The sequence below is a fragment of the Ranitomeya variabilis genome, chromosome 4 (genome assembly GCF_051348905.1).
Source record: "Ranitomeya variabilis isolate aRanVar5 chromosome 4, aRanVar5.hap1, whole genome shotgun sequence".
NCBI lineage: Eukaryota > Metazoa > Chordata > Amphibia > Anura > Dendrobatidae > Ranitomeya > Ranitomeya variabilis.
This window is the reverse complement of record NC_135235.1, coordinates 414,323,087-414,346,445: the sequence shown is the minus strand read 5'-3', so window position 1 is coordinate 414,346,445 and position 23,359 is coordinate 414,323,087. Positions and strand designations below refer to the sequence as shown.

General features: G+C 43.7%; 1 protein-coding gene across 4 annotated transcripts in view; it reads right to left on the bottom strand.

Annotated features, from left to right (window-relative positions):
* Positions 1-330: 330 nt before the first annotated feature.
* LOC143765027 (uncharacterized) overlaps positions 331-23,359 on the bottom strand; it is a 54,499-nt gene continuing 31,470 nt past the window's right edge. For 2 of the 4 annotated variants that reach the window (XM_077251256.1, XM_077251255.1), the window contains exons 3-9: positions 10,009-10,200; positions 9,800-9,923; positions 9,151-9,248; positions 8,916-9,065; positions 8,685-8,834; positions 8,492-8,603; positions 332-1,707 (exon numbers count right to left, since the gene is read on the bottom strand). In XM_077251256.1, the coding sequence (XP_077107371.1) occupies positions 635-1,707; positions 8,492-8,603; positions 8,685-8,834; positions 8,916-9,065; positions 9,151-9,248; positions 9,800-9,923; positions 10,009-10,200 (1,899 nt within the window). In that variant the 3' untranslated portion in view covers positions 332-634. Of the gene's footprint in view, positions 1,708-8,491; positions 8,604-8,684; positions 8,835-8,915; positions 9,066-9,150; positions 9,249-9,799; positions 9,924-10,008; positions 10,201-23,359 lie in introns of all 4 variants that reach the window. The other 2 variants (XM_077251258.1, XM_077251257.1) reach the window with 2 other exon arrangements.

Sequence of the window (23,359 nt, the reverse complement as noted above, 5' to 3'; positions counted from 1 at the left end):
AGATGGATACTGAATGCTAACGCACAAGGTCCGACTGGTTTAAACGACAGATTAGACATGTCGGTTTTCCTATAAACGCAGCTAATGTTATAAATTGTGTCAAAAAGCTTCAAAATGTCGCCTAAAGTTATAAGTCTGTTTGTGATTTATGATTACTCGTTTTTAATGCACTTTCACGATTGTTTTATCTATTTGTTAGTATATATATCTATGCACATACGTCTAAATCCCCTTTAAAAAGGAAATGATGAACAGTAATCAATCACCTGGACCCGTCAAAGCACACCTTGTGCGAAACGGCCGTCGTCCACCTCTCCTCTCCCCGCACCCTCCTGTAAGCCTGATGTATCACATTGACATGTAACAACTTTTTCATGTCGGTCCAATAAAAACAGCACGATTTCACAAGCATAAAAGGGTGAGTGCCGCATTTCTTTCTACTATTTGTTCATTAGACTATATGCTATTAATGCTGAGCACCTCAAACCCTGGGAAATCGTGCAGGCTGTTAAATTGGATTCACGTGTATCCAAGTACTGATCGTGTACTCCTCTGGTGCCGTTCGTTCCACATACTTTTTCTTTTTTGGTCTGCACAATATGGAGTCTGTTCTTTCACATCTTCCACATGTAAATTACGAGAATGTATATGCTTTCTCTCCTTTATGAATTTTGTGATGTTCAGCTAAACCTGCTTTTTGGGCAAAACATTTTCCACATTTTAAACATGCAAATGGCTTCAACCCTGTGTGACTTCTTTGATGCATAAAGAGTCCTGATCTTTTGGCAAAGCATTTCCCACATTCTGAACAGAATATTGGCTTCTCTCCTGTGTGGATTCTCTGGTGTTCAACAAGACTGGATTTCTGGGTAAAACATCTCCCACATTCTAAGCATGAAAATGGCTTCTCCCCTGTGTGAATTCTCTGATGTTCAACAAGAGTAGATTTACAAATAAAACGTTTCCGACATTCCGAACATGAAAATGGTCGCTCTCCTGTGTGGATTTTCCAATGTTTAACAAGATCTGATTTAGTGATGAAACATTTTCCACATTCTGAACATGAAAATGGCCTTTCCCCTGTGTGAAACCTCTGATGTTGAATAAGAGAAGATTTCTGAGTAAAGCATTTCCCGCATTCTTCACATGAAAATGGTTTTTCTCCCGTGTGAATTCTTTGATGCTGAAAAAGATCTGATTTGCGGCCAAAATACTTCCCACATTCTGGACATAAAAATGGCCTCTCTGCATTGTGTATTCTCTGATGTTGAACAAGACTGGCGTTCCGGGAGAATGTTTTCCCACACAGTGAACATGAAAATCCTCCATGAATCTTTATATGACTACAAGGAATATTGCTCTGAGTAAGGCATATATTACCTTCAGAAGACGAAAGTTTACCGACATCCATGTGCAGCCTCTGAAAATTAACAATTGGTGCTTCCTGTAAAAAACTTTCTCCCAACTCAATTTTAGGAAATAATTCACATCTTCTACTATATGTTTGGTCTGTAATTATGTCTGATCTATGAGAAGGACGTTCTTGGTTAGAAGGATGGGACAACAGAGTTCTACTGTTGTGTCCTAGATAAATCATTTGAGTAAGAGTATTTTTTCCAGGAGAATATTTTGTGATATTCTTTACTTCAACTTCACAATCTGGAATACTTGAGACATTTCCCTTCAAATCTTTGTTGAAGTCACCTGCTGGGATTATAATAATAATAATAATGATTTAAAAAATGTTTATTATTCTCTGCTCACGTGGAAATAAAATAAAAGGGACAAAATAATATATGTACATTATAATATATATATACCCCTTTAAATTTTTCACTCTTTGTTTCATTGCAGCCATTTGGTAAATTTAAAAAAGTTCATTTTTTTCTATATTAATGTACACTCTGCACCCCATCTTGACTGAAAAAAAACAGAAATGTAGAAATTTTTGCAAATTTCTTAAAAAAGAAAAACTGCAATATCACATGGTCATAAGTATTCAGAAGCATCCTTCTGAGCTAGTACAGCCATGAGTCTTCTTGGGAATGATGCAACAAGTATTTCACACCTGGATTTGGGGATCCTCTGCCGTTCCTTTGACGGGCAGGTGTCCATTCTATTCCCATATAGACGTAGCTGGCTGAGACTGATGTGAAAATGCCAAAAGTGGCAGTTACGTAAAAATATTAAGAGTTCTTAAGGTATTTTATACAAGTATTCTATCACCATGTCTTTGACACCTAACCTGAGAGCAGCATAATGTAGATACCCTGATTCCAGCGATGTGTTACTTACTGGGTTGTTTAGTGTAGTTTTGAGAAAATCACTGTTTTTGAGTAAGAGATTATCCTTAGAGGACTAGTAAACCTGCTGCCAGGTAGTCAAGCATATTCATGAGCTCTGTATAACTCCGCTCCCACCACTGATTGGCAGCTTTCTGTGCAACACTGTACATAGCCAGAAAACTGGCAGTCAATGATGTGGGTGGGGTTATACAGAGCTCACCATTCAGAAACTACTAGATCTGCAGGAGATAAAACAATGATTTTAATTGAGTTATTCTGCTCACAGATAGGAGATTGCTTGGTGACAGATTCCCCTTCTTCTTCTTCCCCTCTCTCTCTCTCTCTCGTCATACGAAACACGACTTTGGCGCCAAGATCGCGTACCGCATGACCGACCCCACACAGGGATCGGGTCGGGTTTCATGAGACGCCGACTTTACCAAAAGTCGGCGACTTATGAAAATGAACGATCCGTTTCGCTCAACCCTAGTCACCACTTCTGCATTTATCACCCACTCCTGGTTTTGGCTTACAAATACTGATGTAAAATACTGACCAAATACTGCTAGTGTGACGGCAGCCTAACAGTGCCAATCTGACACTGTCTGTAGTTTACTTAGCAAAATCCTGCTGACAGGCTTGCTTTAAACCAGAGAGCGTTATGTTGCACAAAAGAATCAATAAATAACATTTCCCACATGTCTACTTTACATGAGCACAATTTTTGAAACATAATTTTTTTTTTGTTAGAAGGGTTAAAAAGTTGACCAGCGACTTCTCAGTTCTACCACAAAATTTACAAAACCATTTTTTAGGGACCACATCACATTTGAAGTCACTTTGAGGGTAAGAGACCTATATGATAGAAAATACCCAAAAGTGACACGATTCTAAAAAATGCACCCCTCAAGGTGTTCAAAACCACATGCAATAAGTTTATTAACCCTTCAGGTGCTTCACAAAAAGTAAAGCAATGTGGAAGGAAAAAATGAAAATGTAACTTTTTCCCACAAAAATGTTACTTTAGCCCTAAATTTTACATTTTCACAAGGTTAACAAGAGAAAATGAATGACATTTGCTGTGTAATTTCTCCTGAGTACACAGATACCACATATGTGGTGGAAAACTACTGTTTGGGCGCACACCAGGGCTCAGAAGTGAAGGACTTTTGAAACACCAAAAAATTGTCTGGAATAGATAGCGGACACCATGTCGTGTTTGCAGTAGAGCCCCTGACGTGCCTAAACAATGGAAACCAAAAAAACAACAAAGAGAAAGATCAAGTCCACACGGAAAGGAGCACCTCGAACATATGTAAAAAATGCAACATTTTTATTAATAAGCTTTACAAAAAATAGTGCAACACACAGAAAGACACATCACACAGAAAAAAGATTAAAAACATTAAAAGTGCAACAACAGCACAAAGCTTGTACAAAAGTCATATCCTAATATAGGGACAATGACATCCCACATCCCTAGCCCCTCCAAAATAGTAATATGATATGATGGCTGTGATATGCTATGTGGGTATCATTTTGTGTATATTTCTATTTTACTTATTTTCATGGTGTTGAGTTGTTATTTGCCATCTGATATTCTCCCCACAGTTCTGTACTGTTATCTCTCCACAGGGTCAGTGAATAATGTTGTTTGCTAATATGCTAATGACATGTTGACCTAGATTGTTGAAACAATGAGCCCCTGTGACCCACCCCCCTAACCTGTGAATGGGGAGGTGAGACAGAGATCAGTCTGATGTGTAACCATGATGTGAAGAGCATATCAGAGAGAAAGAAGGGAATATGGACTGTTATCCTCTGTGCTGGATTGTTGGACTTTTATCCTGTTACTGAAATGCAATCGTGTTCTGGAATATTTTATCCTTTGTGTGATGGATCGTATATATGGACCTTTCGTGTTTTGCCTAAATAAAGGTCTTGGAATTGTTCACTATTCTCTTGCTCTGTTTATTGTGTGATACCGGAGAAGGAACCAGTGACAACTGGTGGCAAGTAGCGGGATCAACAGAGCGTAACCTAATGGAGAACCACCCACAGAGTGAGTACAGAAATTGGACTGTATCCAGTTTACAGGAGAGAGCCAGAGACCTGGGCCTGAACTACCAGGGACTGACTAAAGAGGCCTTAATCGATCTACTGGTGGGTGCTAGCCAGACCACCTACTCCCATATGTCTGAAGGATGAGCACTGGAGACGAGGACCCCCACCCCAAAAAGCCAGTGGGTGGTGTGGTACGAAGAAGAGATGGCGGTTCTGGGCCCAGGCGTCTCTCAGGAGTACAAGGAGGAGGCTGCCCGCCAGGCACAGCGGAGGCAAGAAGCAATGGAGCTTGAAAGAGGGTGTAATGCAATGTGGAATGTAAACCCCACGATCCGGGAGTCTGTACGGATCACCCGGACAGAGTTTTAACCATTTGATGAGGCTTCCGGAGATGTGGAGGGGTTCTTCAAGGACTTTGAGCAGCAGTGTGCTGTGATGGAGGTGCCCCACTCTTGCTGGATGCATTTGTTAGTGGGAGTCCTGAACGGTAGCATATCGGAGGCTTACCGAACCATTGACTCACAGCGGAATCGGGATTATAACATTGTAAAGCAGACTATCCTGGATTACCATGCTATCACTCCAGACTCATATAGGGCCAAGTTCCAAGACCTCCCATGCACCACGGGGGGGTTCGTTTAGGATGTATGCACATATGATGTCCCAGGCATGTCGGAGATGGCTGGAAGCAGAAAACGCCTTTACTGTGGAAGATGTTATACAGGCGTTCCTTATAGAACAGTTTCCTGCCAAGTGCCCCGCAGAAGTATGGGAATGGGTCCGGGAGCGCATGCCGTGCACCGTGGATAGAGCTGCAGCTGTGGCCGATGAAGCCCTTACTATCCTACCGCAATAAAGGAGGCTTCTGGACAATGAACCACGGCCTTTGAACGCGCCCCATCCCCCTCCGATTATATCTGCCCCTCCACCCAGCCGCAGGCCAATGACAATCACAGCTCACAATCCTGGGCCCCAACAGTTCCGACCACGACCTGGGGGTATCACCGAGAGGAGATGTTACGGGTGTGGGCAAGCTGGACATTTGCAGTCTGGCTGTCCCTCAAGGATTCGGAGGGAGCCCCACCTCGTCCAGTGCATCTTGTGCACTCCATCCCGCCTGAGGAAGAGGAACCACCACCCCCACTAGAGTGGACCACCGACCACGGCACCATAGATACCCCTCCTGGAGTATACGGACTCCGGCCTTTGTCCAACAGAAATACAGAGCAATGGCATTGCCACCAGTAGGATGTCTTAATTGATGGATACAAAGTGCCATCTGATATTCTCCCCACAGTTCTGTATTGTTATCTCTCCACAGGGTCAGTGAATAATGTGGTTTGTGCTAATATGCTAATGACATGTTGACCTAGCTTGTTGAAACAATGAGCCCCTGTGACCCACCCCCCTAACCTGTGAATGGGGAGGTGAGACAGAGATCAGTCTGATGTGGAACCATGATGTGAAGAGCATATCAGAGAGAAAGAAGGGAATATGGACTGTTATCCTCTGTGCTGGATTGTTGGACTTTTATTCTGTTACTGAAATGCAATCGTGTTCTGGAATATTTTATCCTTTGTGTGATGGATCATATATATGGACCTTTCGTGTTTTGCCTAAATAAAGGTCTTGGAATTGTTCACTATTCTCTTGATCTGTTGATTGTGTGATACCGGAGAAGGAACCCGTGACAATGGCCTACAGTATAACCATATACAATGTACTTATTATACAAGATAAAAAATTCATATATACATGGTTCTCAGATCAAAGCAAGGAAACAATGTATACAAATAAGTCTAGACCAACTGATATCACAGTACCATATAGCCCTATAGATATAGATAGAAAACAGTGAAACCCACAGGCAAGGAAGATCATTGCCAAAACGGCTCCAACCAAAAAAGCCATGCAAAATAGAAGGACCACAAAGTGTGGTAAGGTCCTGCATGTCAAAAAACAATCAAATACATACACCAGATGGGATCCAAATGCTGAGATCAGGCTAAGGCCATATGAGTGCTGATGGAAGAGAAAGGGGGGGATGTGGGGTGTAAGCCCACGCGTATCGCCGCACAAATTGCGGCTTCCTCAGGGAGAAGTAGCATACTGTGTAGCGTGTCAGTCGAATATTTATATAGAATAATAATGAGGTAAATGGTGTTACTATTTTGGAGGGGCTAGGGATGTGGGATGTCATTGTCCCTATATTAGGATATGACTTTTGTACAAGCTTTGTGCTGTTGTTGCACTTTTAATGTTTTTAATCTTTTTTCTGTGTGATGTGTCTTTCTGTGTGTTGCATTATTTTTTGTAAAGCTTATCAATAAAAATTTAGCATTTTTTACATATGTTCGAGGTGCTCCCTTCCTTGACCTTTCTCTTTGTTGGTTAAGTTGCAATTTTTCCAAGTCCACGGTGAGCCCCAATATTTATACATTCAGCGGTGCCCTCCGCCTTCTTGTACTCATAAACAATGGAAACCACCCACAAGTGACCCAAGTTTGTGTGGTGAGCACGTTGAACATTTGCAAACTGTAAATCTGCCATTGTAGTGTCCATACATTGTAACCAGGTTGTGCTTCTGGAGACATGGACCTCATAAATTAAGCAGGCTCTGATCCCTATAGAAATACCAAAAGTGAATGCTAACTGCAGTTTAGGCACAATGTGCTGTTCAGAACGGAGGGGGCATTTGGATTTGGGAGCGCATAATTCTCTGAATTTCTTTTGGGTGTGAAAAAAACATTTCGTTTTTCCAGAGCCTTTGTACTACCAGTAACGTGGAAGCCCCTATTTTTTCATTGACAGATAACGGACCTGAGTGGGGACTTTTTTTTTGTGGATTGCGTTAAAGCTTTTATTGGGAACATTTGACATAACCATTGGGATCACATTTATCCTGCGCTCTATGCTAAGCACGTATATCGGGGTTTCCATCCAAATCTCCAAATGATGTGATTCAGATGAAATCCACGAGGTATCCATTCACTAAAATGAGGCAGAACAGTTACTCTGGACTCCGTCTGGCCTCCGTTCAGCGGTGTCTTTCTTTTCATACGTACACAAAACTGTGAAGAACTGTGATGCTAGCCTAAAAAGATGTACACTGCCGGATCACAGGTCAGACGGCATCCATAGCACCTCCATCTGCCTCTTTATAGGGAATATTCCACTTGGGGTTCCGTCTAAATCAGAGGTGTCAAACTGCATTCCTCGAGGGCCGCCAACAGGTCATGTTTTCAGGATTTCCTTAGCATTCCACAAGATGCTGGAATCATTCTGTGCAGGTGATTAAATTATCACCTGTGCAATACAAGGAAATCCTGAAAACATGACCTGTTGGCGGCCCTCGAGGAATGCAGTTTGACACCTCTGGTCTAAATCATGTATTTCAGAGATTTACACAAAAATCCCGGTGTAAGGGCTCAGCGTAGAGCGCAGAATAAATGTGAGCCAAGCCTTACTGTGATCTTTGGGAGTCAGAATAAACAAATCAACAGAAGGTGAAGATTTATTTTTTACGCTGTTCTTCGTGCGGTATAAGTGATTAAGGGACTTTATTCTTCAGGTTGGATGATTTTTAAAAGGAGTCTGTCAGCACAGAATGACATGTCAAATCAAGTACAGACGCTTGGTGCACACTTAGTGGGGCCAAACATTTAAGTGCACCTTCCCACCTACTTGTTTTCCATCTATCACCACCCACTTTTCTTGCTTGACTGACAGATCTGTTTTTTAGCTATCCAAAAAAGGGCTGAGATAGACAGAAAACAAGTAAGTGGGAAGGTGCACTTAAATGTTTGGCCACACAGAGAGTGCACTGACAGCCTGTACTTGGTTTGAACAGTTATTCTGTGATGACAGACTCTCTTGCAGCAAGCTTAAAAATCATTTTACTCCAAGATCCATGTTTTCCTCGTTCCTCGGGTGATTGCCAGCCTGTTTAGACAGATTGATCAGAGAACGAGCATTCCTAGGAGCGCTCGTCCATGTTACAAAGCCACCGTAAAATGTATTTATCATCATTGTCAATCTCTGATAACACAATTAAGTTCAGATAGAAGACATTAGACTAATGCTGCACAAAAACTGCTCTAATAAGAAATTGTAATAGAAATTTGAGGAGAGGATTTTCTCACCAGAAATGATAACTACATTAATTTCCTCCTCCTTAATCTGCGGATCACTGCTTAAACAAGCTTGTTCTTCGTCGTCTGAAACGTCAACTTTAATATCAATCAGATCTTCTAGCTGGACAAAAAAAAAAAAAAGTTATATACAGGCACTTTTTTATTTTATTTGGACGATTTAAAATAATTTTTCTGCCTCTACCTGACAAGCCTGTGGATTATTATCATCTTCCACTGGACAGTCCTGGGAATACAGAGGACTTGGAGATCGCTCTGGTGGATTTCTCTTACTTAAAAAAGCTTGTTCTTCATCGTCTGAAGCGTAAACTTTAATATGAATCAGATCTTCAATCTGGACAAAAAAAAAAAAAGTCATATAATTTTAGTTTATTTACTGATTTAGAAGATTTTAAATATTTTTTTCTGCCTCAACCTGACAAGCCTGTGGATTATTGTCATCTTCCACCGGACAGTCCTGGGAATACAGAGGACTTGGACATCGCTCTGGTGGATTTCTCTTACTTAAACAAGCTTGTTCTTCATCGTCTGAAGTGTCAACTTTAATATGAATCAGATCTTCAATCTAGACAAAAAAAAGTGTTATATACAGCCAATTTAAAATTTTATTTACTGACTTAGAACATTTGAAATCATTTTTCTGCCTCTACCTGACAAGCCTGTGGATTATTCTCATCTTCTACTGGACAGTCCTGGGAATACAGAGGACTGGGACATCTCTCTTGTGGATTTCTATTACTGGATTTATCTGTAGGAGACACAGTGACCAAATGCCCCAGATTTATTGATATTTTTACGACAGTTGCATCAAATTTTTGTCACAATTGCACGTTTCTTAGGACCTTTAACTGCACGTGTCAATTTAGAAATGTGTGAGATTTGAAGAAATAGTCTAGTGCTTAAACAATACAACACTGATGGAAAAGAAAGTATATATAAAAAAGGGCATTTTGGATGTTTTTGGTTGTCATTATGATTTCAAAAGAGAAAACAGTAGTTTGACTATAAATGGCTTCACCCAACCACTAACCATGGGTGGAGAAAAAGTTTTGGTATTATCATTCATATTCTCTGAAAAAAGGCCAAGAAAGCAAAAATTCTGCCGGGGTATGTAAGCTTTTGATCACAACTGTAAAATTATTTTTGCCTGAGCGGTGAAAATGTGTTTCCATTTTCGTTTATAAATTTACAATTTACGGTACTCTCGACCTTAATAAATAGGATCCGTTGTGTGTAAGTCCTAAATCAAATCAAATGAAAATTGCTTTCTCCATTCAATTAATGTAAGTCTCCTCCTACCTGGTAAAGGGGGAGACTCACGGCTATCCATCATGACGTCCTTGTACAGATCCTTGTGTCCTTCTAAATACTCCCACTCCTCCATGGAGAAATGGACAGTGACATCCTGATACCTTATAGGAACCTGACACACAATGGTACAGTCATCATCCAGACACATCATCCCTTGTGTTACTGTATAATGCCCCAGTATTCCCAGCAGCGCTCACCTCTCCACTCAGCAGCTCAATCATCTTGTTGGTGAGGTCCAGGATCTTCTGATCATTGCATATCTCAGGTATCAGTGAGTGAGGTGGAGACTCCATGATGGTGCTGTGGGTCCTGCTCCATCCTTCTGACACATGGAGGCATCTTCTGGTAATCCCATGCTCACTAGATGTCTTTTTTACTAATCTATAATCCTAAATATGTACACAGCATGTAAATATTCCTGTATACACGTCCAAAATTTTAGCAAGGTCTAGTAAACACATTCAAAATTTAGGAGCCAACAATGGTAACACACTGTTGCTCAGTAGCCATAGCAGCTGCCCTGTATCCCCAGGGGCATTCTTTCGGTAATAGGTTGGCACATAAGTTCGGGATGTGTTGCGGTCCATCTATAAGCCATGTGAGCTGTAGTACTGAAATCTAATAGCACAGTACAGAACGACAGGTCACCCAGGTAATGAAGAATGAAGTGCAAACATGGCAGTGATTAAGGCTATGTGCACACGTTCAGGTTTTTTTGCGTTTTTTTCGTAATAAAAACGCTATAAAAACTCATTAAAAACGCATACATTATGCATCCTATCATTTAGAATGCATTCTGCATGTTTTGTGCACATGGTGCATTTTTTTCTGCAAAAAAAACCGCATTGCGGTAAAAAAAAGCAGCATGTTCATTAATTTTGCGGATTTTCCGCGTTTTTCCCGCAATTCTATGCATTTGGAAAAAAACGCACAAAAAACGAGTCAAAAACGCAAAAAAAACCGCATGCGGTTTTCTGGCAGAAATGTCCGGTTTTTGTCAGGAAAATTTCTGCAAGAAATCCTGACGTGTGCACATACCCTAAAAGTTTACGCCCATCTTCATAAATTGGTATTGTCGGATAGTGCTTGTAAATATAAGCCAATTTATTGGTGATAGAACTTGTCAGTCGATCTTGAGATATTAAATTGACACTTTACTTTTGATTGCAGTTCATCGCCTTGGAGACCGACCACCGCAGCTAGACAGCAGAACATGCACAGCACTTACAAGTTCTTTTCCATTTAGCTTGTAAGTACTTTTTTGAAGCCAGGATTGGAGTAGGGCAAAGTTTCCTTCTAATAATTTCCAGCTCAGTGCTTTTAAAGGGAATCTGTCACCATGTTTTTGCTACCCCTCTGAAAGCAGCATGATGTAGGGGCAAAGACTTTGATTTTAATAATGTATCACTTACTGGGCTGTTTGCTGCAGTTTTGATGGCATTACTGTTTTATCTGCTGCAGACTGTAGTGATAAAATAAAATGACAATTTTATCAGAAGAAGTTTATCGAAACTACAGCAAGTATTCCATCATGGAATCAGGGTCTCTGTCTCTATATTATGCTGCTCTCAGAATAGCTGGCAAAATCTGAAGACAAATTCCCCTTAAGCTTTACAGCAGTGGTGGTCGGTCTTCTAGGCAACAAGAAGTAAAAAAATAAAAGTTTTAATACCTAAAGAAAGGCTACACATTTTAAAAAGCAGTAAATGACAAACGTGCCTGTATTTATAAACACTATCCAGTAATATCCATCTATTAAAGGGAAGGTGCCACCAGTTTTCTTGTAGTTTGTTTTTTTGTGAAATTAAGCTTAAAATAGTAAATAAAATGTATTAATGCAATGTTTGCACTGTTTGCAAACATTTCTATATGAAAAATATTATATACTTTCTTACAAATACATATATTTACCACTAGGGGGAGCATTTTCCGTTTTAGACCTCAAGAGGCTATAGTAAGACTTACCAGCTTTACTGTTAGCTGGAAAATTGGGGCAGTAACGGCTGACATCACCATTTCCCTCCCCTTTTGGGTGGTCTAATATCCCTAGGGCAGAATAAAGAGCAGCATGACAGGGCAGAGCCATTTTGTGTGTGACTGCCCTGTGACCTGCTATCACCAGCAGTTACTGCATCAGAAGCACAGCTTGTTTACAGAAGAGCAGAACACAGTGGGCTCGGCAGCATGGTGGACTGGAGGAAGAGTGAAGACATGTGGTGTGTATGGAGCAGCATTATCAGAGCTGTCTGTGACTCATCCTTCAGTAAGATAAGAAGGAGATCCAGGTCTGCAGTGAATAGCCAGGCATTGTGGAGGGAGGGGAGTGATACATTGGTATGGCTGAGAAAGACTGATGGGAGAGAGACATGTAGAATGATGAGTGAAACACTTGGAGCGTGATGGGGAGAGAGATACACATGGAACAGCAGGGGTGAGACACGGAGCGTGATGGGGAGAGAGATACACATGGAATAGCAGGGGTGAGACACATGGAGCGTGATGGGGAGAGAGACATGTAGTATGATGAGTGAGACACATGGAGCGTAATGGGGAGAGAGATACACATGGAACAGCAGGGGTGAGACACGGAGCGTGATGGGGAGAGAGATACATGGAATAGCAGGGGTGAGAAACATGGAGCGTGATGAGGAGAGAGACATGTAGTATGATGAGAGATACACATGGAACAGCAGGGGTGAGACACGGAGCGTGATGGGGAGAGAGATACACATGGAACAGCAGGGGTGAGACACGGAGCGTGATGGAGAGAGAGATACACATGGAATAGCAGGGGTGAGACACATGGAGCGTGATGGGGAGAGAGACATGTAGTATGATGAGAGATACACATGGAACAGCAGGGGTGAGACACGGAGCGTGATGGGGAGAGAGATACACATGGAACAGCAGGGGTGAGACACATGGAGCGTGATGGGGAGAGAGACGTAGTATGATGAGTGAGATACATGGAGCGTGATGGGGAGAGAGATACACATGGAACAGCAGGGGTGAGACACGGAGCGTGATGGGGAGAGAGATACATGGAATAGCAGGGGTGAGACACATGGAGCGTGATGGGGAGAGAGACATGTAGTATGATGAGTGAGACACATGGAGCGTGATGGGGAGAGAGATACACATGGAACAGCAGGGGTGAGACACGGAGCGTGATGGGGAGAGAGATACACATGGAACAGCAGGGGTGAGACACATGGAGCATGATGGGGAGAGAGATACACATGGAACAGAAGGGGTGAGACACATGGAGCGTGATGGGGAGAGAGACATGTAGTATGATGAGAGATACACATGGAACAGCAGGGGTGAGACACGGAGCGTGATGGGGAGAGAGATACACATGGAACAGCAGGGGTGAGACACGGAGCGTGATGGGGAGAGAGATACATGGAATAGCAGGGGTGAGACACATGGAGCGTGATGGGGAGAGAGACATGTAGTATGATGAGTGAGACACATGGAGCGTGATGGGGAGAGAGATACACATGGAACAGCAGGGGTGAGACACGGAGCGTGATGGGGAGAGAGATACACATGGAACAGCAGGGGTGAGACACATGGAGCATGATGGGGAGAGAGATACACATGGAACAGAAGGGGTGAGACACATGGAGCGTGATGGGGAGAGAGACGTAGTATGATGAGTGAGATACATGGAGCGTGATGGGGAGAGAGATACACATGGAACAGCAGGGGTGAGACACGGAGCGTGATGGGGAGAGAGATACATAGAATAGCAGGGGTGAGACACATGGAGCGTGATGGGGAGAGAGACATGTAGTATGATGAGTGAGACACATGGAGCGTGATGGGGAGAGAGATACATATGGAACAGCAGGGGGGAGTGTTGTGAATTCTGCTTTTGGGTTCCCTCCGGTGGTAGTAGGTGGTAATGCAGTTGTCCCTGGGTTGCAGTCCTGGTCAGGTGTGTCTGCTGATTGCAGTTCTGACTGGGGTATTTAGGTGTGCAGGATTCATTAGTCCTTGCCAGTTGTCAATTGTTGTTGGGAGGTGTTGGACCTCTGCCTGGTTCCTCCTGCCTTTCTGCCAAATCAGCAAAGATAAGTGTCTGGTTTTTTTTTCCTGTGGCACACATGCTGTGTGCTTCACAATTCAGTGCTATTCTTTGTGTTTTCTTGTCCAGCTTAGATTGTGTCAGTATTTTCTCAGTCTTGTTGGATTCTCTGGAGTGGCAGATATACATTCCATGTCTTTAGTTAGATTGTGGAACTTTTTGTATTATCTGTTGTGGATATTTTTGGAAGGGTTTTAATACTGACCGCCTAGTAATCTATCCTAACCTTTCCTATTTAGCTAGAGTGGCCTCTTTTGCTAAATCCTGTTTTCTACCTGCGTGTGTCTATTCTTCTCCTACTCACAGTCATTATTCGTGGGGGGCTGCCTATCCTTTGGGGGTCTGCTCTGAGGCAAGATAGCATTCCTATTTCCATCTATAGGGGTATTTAGTCCTCCGTCTGTGTCGAGGTGTCTAGGGTTTGTTAGGCACACCCCACGGCTACTTCTAGTTGCGGTGTTAGTTCAGGATTTGTGGTCAGTACAGGTTCCACCGACTCCAGAGAAAGTTTTCATGCGGCTCCAAGGTCACCAGATCATAACAGTACAACTGGCCCATAATGAGTTAAATGCATCTCAGAAGAAGGGAAGAAAGGTGTTGAGCCATTTTTTTTTCTGCAGTCTGTTTTGTCTTTTCTTCCCTCTTTATTTATGGGTGGCTGAGGAGTCTTGTGCCAGCATGGATGTTCAGGAATTAGCTTCTCGTGTAGACCAGCTTGCTGCTAGGGTACAGGGTATTTCTGATTATATTGTTCAGACTCCTGCTTTAGAACCGAAGATTCCTACTCCTGATTTGTTTTTTGGTGATAAGTCCAAATTTATGGGTTTTAAAAACAATTGTAAACTGTTTTTTGCTCTGAGACCGCGATCCTCCGGTGATTCCATTCAGCAGGTTAAAATTGTCATCTCCCTGCTGCGTGGCGATCCACAGGATTGGGCATTTTCCCTGGAATCTGGGAATCCGGCCTTGCTTAATGTAGATTCCTTTTTTCAGGCTTTAGGATTATTATATGATGAACCGAATTCTGTGGATCAAGCGGAGAAAACCTTGTTGGCCCTGTCTCAGGGTCAAGAGGCGGCAGAATTGTATTGTCAGAAATTTAGAAAATGGTCTGTGTTGACTAAATGGAATGATGATGCTTTGGCGGCAATTTTCAGAAAGGGTCTTTCTGAATCCGTTAAAGATGTTATGGTGGGGTTTCCCACGCCTTGCGGTCTGAGTGATTCTATGTCTCTGGCCATTCAGATTGATCGGCGCTTGCGGGAGCGTCAAACTGTGTGCGCTGTGGCGTCGTCCTTAGAGCAAAGTCCTGAGCCAATGCAGTGTGATAGGATTTTGTCTAGAACGGAACGACAAGGATTCAGACGTCAGAATAGGTTGTGTTATTATTGTGGCGACGCTTCTCATGTCATTTCAGTCTGCCCTAAGCGGACAAAAAGGATCGCTAGTTCATTTACTATCAGTACTGTACAACCTAAATTTCTGTTATAGGTGTCCTTGATCTGCTCATTGTCATCATTTTCTGTCATGGCGTTTGTGGATTCAGGCGCCGCCTTGAACTTAATGGATTTTGAGTTTGCCAGGCGTTGTGGTTTTCCCTTGCAGCCTTTGCAGAACCCTATTCCTTTAAGGGGGATTGATGCTACACCTTTGGCTAAAAATAAGCCCTAGTTTTGGACACAGGTGACCATGCACATGGCGCCAGCCCATCAGGAAGATTGTCGATTTCTGGTGTTGCATAATTTGCATGATGTTATCGTGCTGGGTTTCCCGTGGTTGCAGGTACATAATCCTGTGTTGGATTGGAAATCTATGTCTGTGACTAGTTGGGGTTGTCAGGGGGTTCATAATGATGTTCCTTTGATGTCAATCTCCTCTTCTTCCTCTTCTGAAATTCCAGAGTTTTTGTCTGATTTTCAGGATGTATTCGATGAGCCCAAGTCCAGTTCCCTTCCACCGCACAGGGACTGTGATTGTGCGATTGACTTGATTCCAGGCAGTAAGTTTCCTAAGCGCCGACTTTTCAACCTGTCTGTGCCTGAACATACCGCCATGCGGAGTTATGTTAAGGAGTCTTTGGAGAAAGGGCATATTCGGCCATCTTCTTCACCGTTGGCAGCAGGTTTTTTTTTGTTGCTAAGAAGGATGGCTCCTTGAGACCTTGTATTATCGCCTCTTGAATAAGATCACGGTCAAGTTTCAATACCCTTTACCTTTGCTTTCTGATTTGTTTGCTAGGATTAAGGGGGCTAGTTGGTTTACGAAGATTGACCTTCGGGGGGCATATAATCTTGTTCGTATTAAGCAGGGTGATGAATGGAAAACTGCATTTAATACGCCCGAAGGCCATTTTGAATACCTTGTGATGCCATTCGGGCTCACTAACGCTCCATCTGTTTTTCAATCCTTCATGCATGATATCCTCCGGACTTATATTGATAAATTCTTGATTGTATATTTGGACGATATTTTGATTTTTTCCGATGATTGGAAGTCTCATGTGGAACAGGTCACGATGGTATTTCAGATCCTTCGTGACAATGCTTTGTTTGTGAAGGGGTCTAAGTGTCTCTTTGGAGTTCAGAAGGTTTCTTTTTTGGGCTTTATTTTTTCTCCCTCATCTATGGAGATGGATCTGGTTAAGGTTCAGGCCATTCATGATTGGATTCAACCCACATCCGTGAAGAGCCTTCAGAAATTTTTGGGTTTTGCAAATTTTTATCGCCGGTTCATTGCTAACTTCTCCAGCGTGGTTAAACCCTTGACTGATTTGACGAAAAAAGGCGCTGATGTGGCGAATTGGTCCTCTGCGGCTGTCTCTGCCTTTCAGGAGCTTAAACGCCGATTTACTTCTGCTCCGGTGTTGCGCCAACCAGATGTTTCTCTTCCGTTTCAGGTTGAGATTGATGCTTCTGAGATTGGGGCAGGGGCCGTTTTGTCTCAGAGGGATTCTGTTGGTTCTTTGATGAAACCGTGTGCCTTCCTCTCCTGCAAGTTTTCGCCTGCTGCACGCAATTATGATGTCCGCAATCGGGAGTTGTTGGTTATGAAGTGGGCGTTTGAGGAGTGGCGACATTGGCTTGAGGGAGCTAAGCACCGTATTGTGGTCCTGACCGATCATAAGAATTTGATTTACCTCGGGTCTGCCAAATGGTGGAGTCCTAGACAGGCTCGATGGTCCTTGTTTTTTTCCCGTTTTCATTTCGTGGTTTCGTATCTTCCGGGTTCTAAGAATATTAAGGCTGATGCCTTTTCTAGGAGTTTTTTGCCTGATTCTCCTGAGGTCCTTGAACCGGTGGTCGGCATTCTGAAAGAAGGGGTGGTCCTTTCTGCCATTTCCCCTGATTTACGGCGGGTTCTTCAGGAATTTCAGGCTGATACACCTGACCGCTGTCCTGTGGGGAAATTGTTTGTTCCTGACAGATGGACTAGTAGAGTGATTTCTGAGGTTCACTGTTCTGTGTTGGCTGGTCATCCTGGTATTTTTGGTACCAGAGATTTGTTTGGTAGGTCCTTTTGGTGGCCTTCGTTGTCACGTGATGTGCGTTCTTTTGTGCAGTCCTGTGGGACTTGTGCGCGGGCCAAGCCTTGTTGTTCCCGTGCTAGTGGGTTACTTTTGCCATTGCCGGTCCCTGAGAGGCCCTGGACGCATATTTCTATGGATTTTATTTCTGATCTTCCGGTTTTCCAGAGGATGTCGGTTATCGGGGTTGTTTGTGACTGGTTTTCTAAGATGGTTCATTTGGTGCCTTTGCCTAAATTGCCTTTCTCTTCAGAGTTGGTTCCGTTGTTTTTTCAGCATGTGGTTCGTTTGCATGGTATTCCGGAGAATATTGTGTCCGACAGAGGTTCCCAGTTTGTTTCTAGGTTTTGGCGGGCCTTTTGTGCTAGGCTGGGCATTGATTTGTCTTTTTCTTCTGCATTTCATCCTCAGACAAAGGGCCAGACCGAGCGAACTAATCAGACTTTGGAGACTTATTTGAGATGCTTTGTGTCTGCCGATCAGGATGATTGGGTGGCCTTTTTGCCATTGGCCGAGTTTGCCCTTAATAATCGGGCTAGTTCGGCTACTTTGGTTTCGCCTTTTTTTTGTAATTTTGGTTTTCATCCTCATTTTTCTTCTGGGCAGGTTGAGCCTTCTGACTGTCCTGGTGTGGATTCTGTGGTTGACAGGTTGCAGCAGATTTGGGCTCATGTGGTGGACAATTTGGTGTTGTCTCAGGAGGAGGCTCAACGTTTAGCTAACCGTCGTCGGTGTGTTGGTTCCCGGCTTCGGGTTGGGGATTTGGTTTGGTTGTCTTCCCGTCATGTTCCTATGAAGGTCTCTTCCCCTAAGTTTAAGCCTCGGTTTATTGGTCCTTATAGGATTTCTGAGATTATTAATCCGGTGTCTTTTCGATTGGCGCTTCCGGCCTCTTTTGCTATCCATAATGTCTTCCATAGATCTTTATTGCGGAAATATGTGGTGCCCGTTGTTCCCGCTGTTGATCCTCCGGCCCCTGTTTTGGTTGATGGGGAGTTGGAGTAAGTGGCTGAGAAGATTTTGGATTCTTGTTTTTCGAGGCGGAGGCTTCAGTACCTTGTCAAGTGGAAGGGTTATGGCCAGGAGGATAATTCTTGGGTTTTTGCTTCTGATGTCCATGCTGCTGATCTGGTCCGTGCCTTTCATCTGGCTCGTCCTGATCGGCCTGGGGGTGCTGGTGAGGGTTCGGTGACCCCTCAAGGGGAGGGTACTGTTGTGAATTCTGCTTTTGGGTTCCCTCCGGTGGTAGTACGTGGTAATGCAGTTGTCCCTGGGTTGCAGTCCTGGTCAGGTGTGTCTGCTGATTGCAGTTCTGACTGGGGTATTTAGGTGTGCAGGATTCATTAGTCCTTGCCAGTTGTCAATTGTTGTTGGGAGGTGTTGGACCTCTGCCTGGTTCCTCCTGCCTTTCTGCCAAATCAGCAAAGATAAGTGTCTGGTTTTTTTTTCCTGTGGCACACATGCTGTGTGCTTCACAATTCAGTGCTATTCTTTGTGTTTTCTTGTCCAGCTTAGATTGTGTCAGTATTTTCTCAGTCTTGTTGGATTCTCTGGAGTGGCAGATATACATTCCATGTCTATAGTTAGATTGTGGAACTTTTTGTATTATCTGTTGTGGATATTTTTGGAAGGGTTTTAATACTGACCGCCTAGTAATCTGTCCTAACCTTTCCTATTTAGCTAGAGTGGCCTCTTTTGCTAAATCCTGTTTTCTACCTGCGTGTGTCTATTCTTCTCCTACTCACAGTCATTATTCGTGGGGGGCTGCCTATCCTTTGGGGGTCTGCTCTGAGGCAAGATAGCATTCCTATTTCCATCTATAGGGGTATTTAGTCCTCCGGCTGTGTCGAGGTGTCTAGGGTTTGTTAGGCACACCCCACGGCTACTTCTAGTTGCGGTGTTAGTTCAGGATTTGCGGTCAGTACAGGTTCCACCGACTCCAGAGAAAGTTTTCATGCGGCTCCAAGGTCACCAGATCATAACAGGTGAGACACGGAGCGTGATGGGGAGAGAGATACACATGGAATAGCAGGGGTGAGACACTTGGATGATTTTGATGCGTTTCCGCAGCGTTTTTGGATGCGCGGAATTGCATCAAATCCGCAGTGTAGTGCACAACCAATCTATTAGATGCGTCTTTTCTGGCACTTTGCCTGGCTCTTCCCACTTGCCCTGTAGCGGTGGCAAGTTGGTTTCATATTTGTGGGGTTGATGTCACCTTTCTATTGTAAGGTGACATCAAACCCACAGCATAGTAATCGAGAGGCGTATATGAGACACCTATCCATTACTAATCCTATAGTTGTATTGTAAATAAAGACACAGCCAGAATAAAGTCCTTTCTTAATCTTAATTAAACTATACTTACCGAACGCATAATCCCCGAATCCCTCGTCCTCGTCTCCTGCAACAAAAATAAAATAAACCACAAATATTCCTCACCTGCCCGCCGAGAAGATAATCCCTAATGTCCCACGACGATCCTGATCACTTTGAGAGCAGTCACATCAGTGATATGACTGCTCTCAAAGACAGCCGGCGATAGACTGACAGGATGAGATCGCTCCCTGCAGTGGATCACTGCACCACCGTGAGTATAATTTTTTTTTATTTTTATGTAAATGTGTATGTAATGTAACTTTTTTTTTTTTTTTTTAACTGTGAGCACAGGTAGCGGCAGATGATACTACTCTCCCATCAGACATAGCCCAATGGGAGCAGTAGTCTCATCGGTCCGCGCCTGCTTTTTTACCGCAAGTCACCGCTGCAGATCACAGTCAGCTGCGGAATCACACTGACATCTGCCAGCATGATCCCGCAGCGCTGTGACCGACAGTACCGGCGGTAGCGTTACCGCAGGTGACAGTCACAGCTGTGGGGGTCACGCTGACATGCGACAGCATGACCCCCGCAGCTCCTGTTATCGCAAGCACTGAGCTGTGTGTGCAATGGGGAAAGACATGCAGGGAGAGAGGAGTGCATAGGAGAGAGAGCGAACAGGCACAGGGGGATGGAGAGCACACATGGGGAGAGAGACAGCACCCAATTGGGAGAGACAGTTACCTCCAGGGTCACAGAGGGAAGATATATGGGGGAAGGAGCATGGTGACTGCAGCACAGAGTATTTCAGGAGAGCAGAGTGCTGGCCTATGGGAGATCACAGAAGAGATATATGGGGGAAGGGTATGTGATCCCTGTTGTGTGCACGCTACTTTTCTCCTGTTTTGTGACTAACATTCTTGCCATCCCCCCTTCCCCCACCTTAATCCCTGTCCTGTCAGCTGTCCTGCTCTTTCTCTCCAGGTGTCAGCTCCCTCTCTGCAGGCTGTGAGTGCAGCTTACCAGAGATCACAGGGACTGTGTGTGAGGAGGCGGAGACAGAGCAGGAGAAGCACACAGGGAAGGCACCATGTGAGAGCAGAGGATGTCTGCCCAGGACGTGCAGTGCCTGGAGTACAGAGAAGCAGGGAGGTAAATCACCCGCAATCCCCACTCTCCATCCTCCAGCTCCAGTGAGCACTTCTGTCCTGCAAATAGAGAGTAAGTGGAGCTCGGCAGATAGCACTGGGCTATAATAAAATGGCGGCCAGTCACACCTACAGCAGTGTATTGTGCAGCCCACAGAGGCGTGCCCAGCTCACTGCTAATGCTGCTGCAATGTTAGAGATAGGGTCAGCACCGGTCTATTATCTCCTATGTCCATGGGGTGCCGAAAATATGACACTGTTAGTTTCGTGCTACTGCTGTGAAACCAAGATGTCAGCCCGAGTGCCTTCTTTAAACTCATATAACACACGAAATCTGTTTCACATGCATTTAAAACTTGGTTATAGCAGCATGTTATGCTACATTACAGTTATTTATTAATGATCTACAAACACGGTACCTTCCCTTTAAGATGGGAACAACCCTCTAAATAGATATTTGTACAAATTCAGCCTAATAGATTGGTTGATGAATAGAGAGATTATGACCATGTGTCAATACTTAAATCAGTTTTTAGTGTTAAGGGTCCCTTTCCACTTGCGAGAGAAAAAACGGTCCGTAATCTGGACCGAAAAAACGGATGTAACGCATGCGATTGTCATGCGAGTGTCATGCGAGTGCAATGCGATTTTTAATCGCATCATCCGTTTTTTTGTAATCGCATCATCCGTATGACATCCGTATTAACTGTCCGATTTGTACGCACCAGTGTCCTTTGAAAAGCCGGCAAATCAGTGCTGTGTACAGTAAAATCACACTGATAGGTTAGAATAGAGTAGATATATACACATAGAATGTGTATATATACATATATATATGTCAGTGAGACACCTATATATGTATATTTATATTTAATGCAGCGCTAGATAGCATAAAAGCCGCTAATTCAATTGCCGGCTTTTGCTCTCTCCTTCACAAACCCGACATGATATGAGACATGGTTTACATACAGTAAACCATCTCATATCACTTTTTTTTTTGCATATTCCACACTACTGTTAGTAGTGTGTATGTGCAAAATTTGGCCGCTGTAGCTGCTAAAATAAAGGGTTAAATCGCGGAAAAAATTGGCATGGGCTCACGCGCAATTTTCTCCGCCAGAGTGGTAAAGCCAGTGACTGAGGGCAGATATTAATAGCCTAGGGAGGGTCCATGGTTATTGGCCCCCCCTGGCTACAAACATCTGCCCCCAACCACCCCAGAAGAGGCACATCTGGAAGATGCGCCTATTCTGGCACTTGGCCACTCTCTTCCCACTCCCGTGTAGCGGTGGGATATGGGGTAATGAAGGGTTAATGTCACAGATTAATAATGGAGAGGCGTCAATTATGACACCTATCCATTATTAATCCAAAACTACAAAATGGTTAAGAAAACACACACACATTATTACAAAGTCCTTTAATGAAATAAAGACACAGGGTGTTGTAATATTTTATTATTCTCTTAATCCAGCTGATGACCCTCGTTCTATAACAAAGTAAAAATAAAAAATAAACAATATCTCATACCTTCCGTCGTTCCGTCAGTCCCACGAAGTAAATCCATCTGAAGGGGTTAAATCATTTTACACCCAGGAGCTTTGCTAATGCAATTGTGCTCCTGTGTGTAAAACCCCGGCGAATGAATGAAATGCAGGGTGACCTGGAGTTACCTTGAGTTGCGGTGAGGCGCCCTCTGCTGGATGTCCTCATGAACTGGAGCCTGGTAAAAGTTCCCACTCTCGAGTTCATATGAGGACATCCAGCAGAGGGTGCATCACCGCAACTCAAGGTAACTCCAGGTCACCCTGCATTTCATTCATTCGCCGGGGTTTTACACACAGGAGCACAATTGCATTAGCAAAGCTCCTGGGTGTAAAATGATTTAACCCCTTCAGATGGATTTACTTCGTGGGACTGACGGAACGACGGAAGGTATGAGATATTGTTTATTTTTTATTTTTACTTTGTTATAGAACGAGGGTCATCAGCTGGATTAAGAGAATAATAAAATATTACAACACCCTGTGTCTTTATTTCATTAAAGGACTTTGTAATAATGTGTGTGTGTTTTCTTAACCATTTCATACTATTGGATTAATAATGGATAGGTGTCATAATTGACGCCTCTCCATTAGGCTTGAGCGAAACGGGTCGTTCATTTTCAAAAGTCGCCGACTTTTGGCAAAGTCGGGTTTCATGAAACCCGATCCGACCCCTGTGCGGGGTCGGCCATGCGGTACGCGACTTTCGCGCCAAAGTCGCGTTTCAATGACGCGAAAAGCGCCATTTCTCAGCCAATGAAGGTGAACGCAGAGTGTGGGCAGCGTGATGACATAGGTCCTGGTCCCCACCATCTTAGAGAAGGGCATTGCAGTGATTGGCTTGCTGTCTGCGGCGTCACAGGGGCTATAAAGGGGCGTTCCCGCCGACCGCCATCTCACTGCTGCTGATCTGAGCTTAGG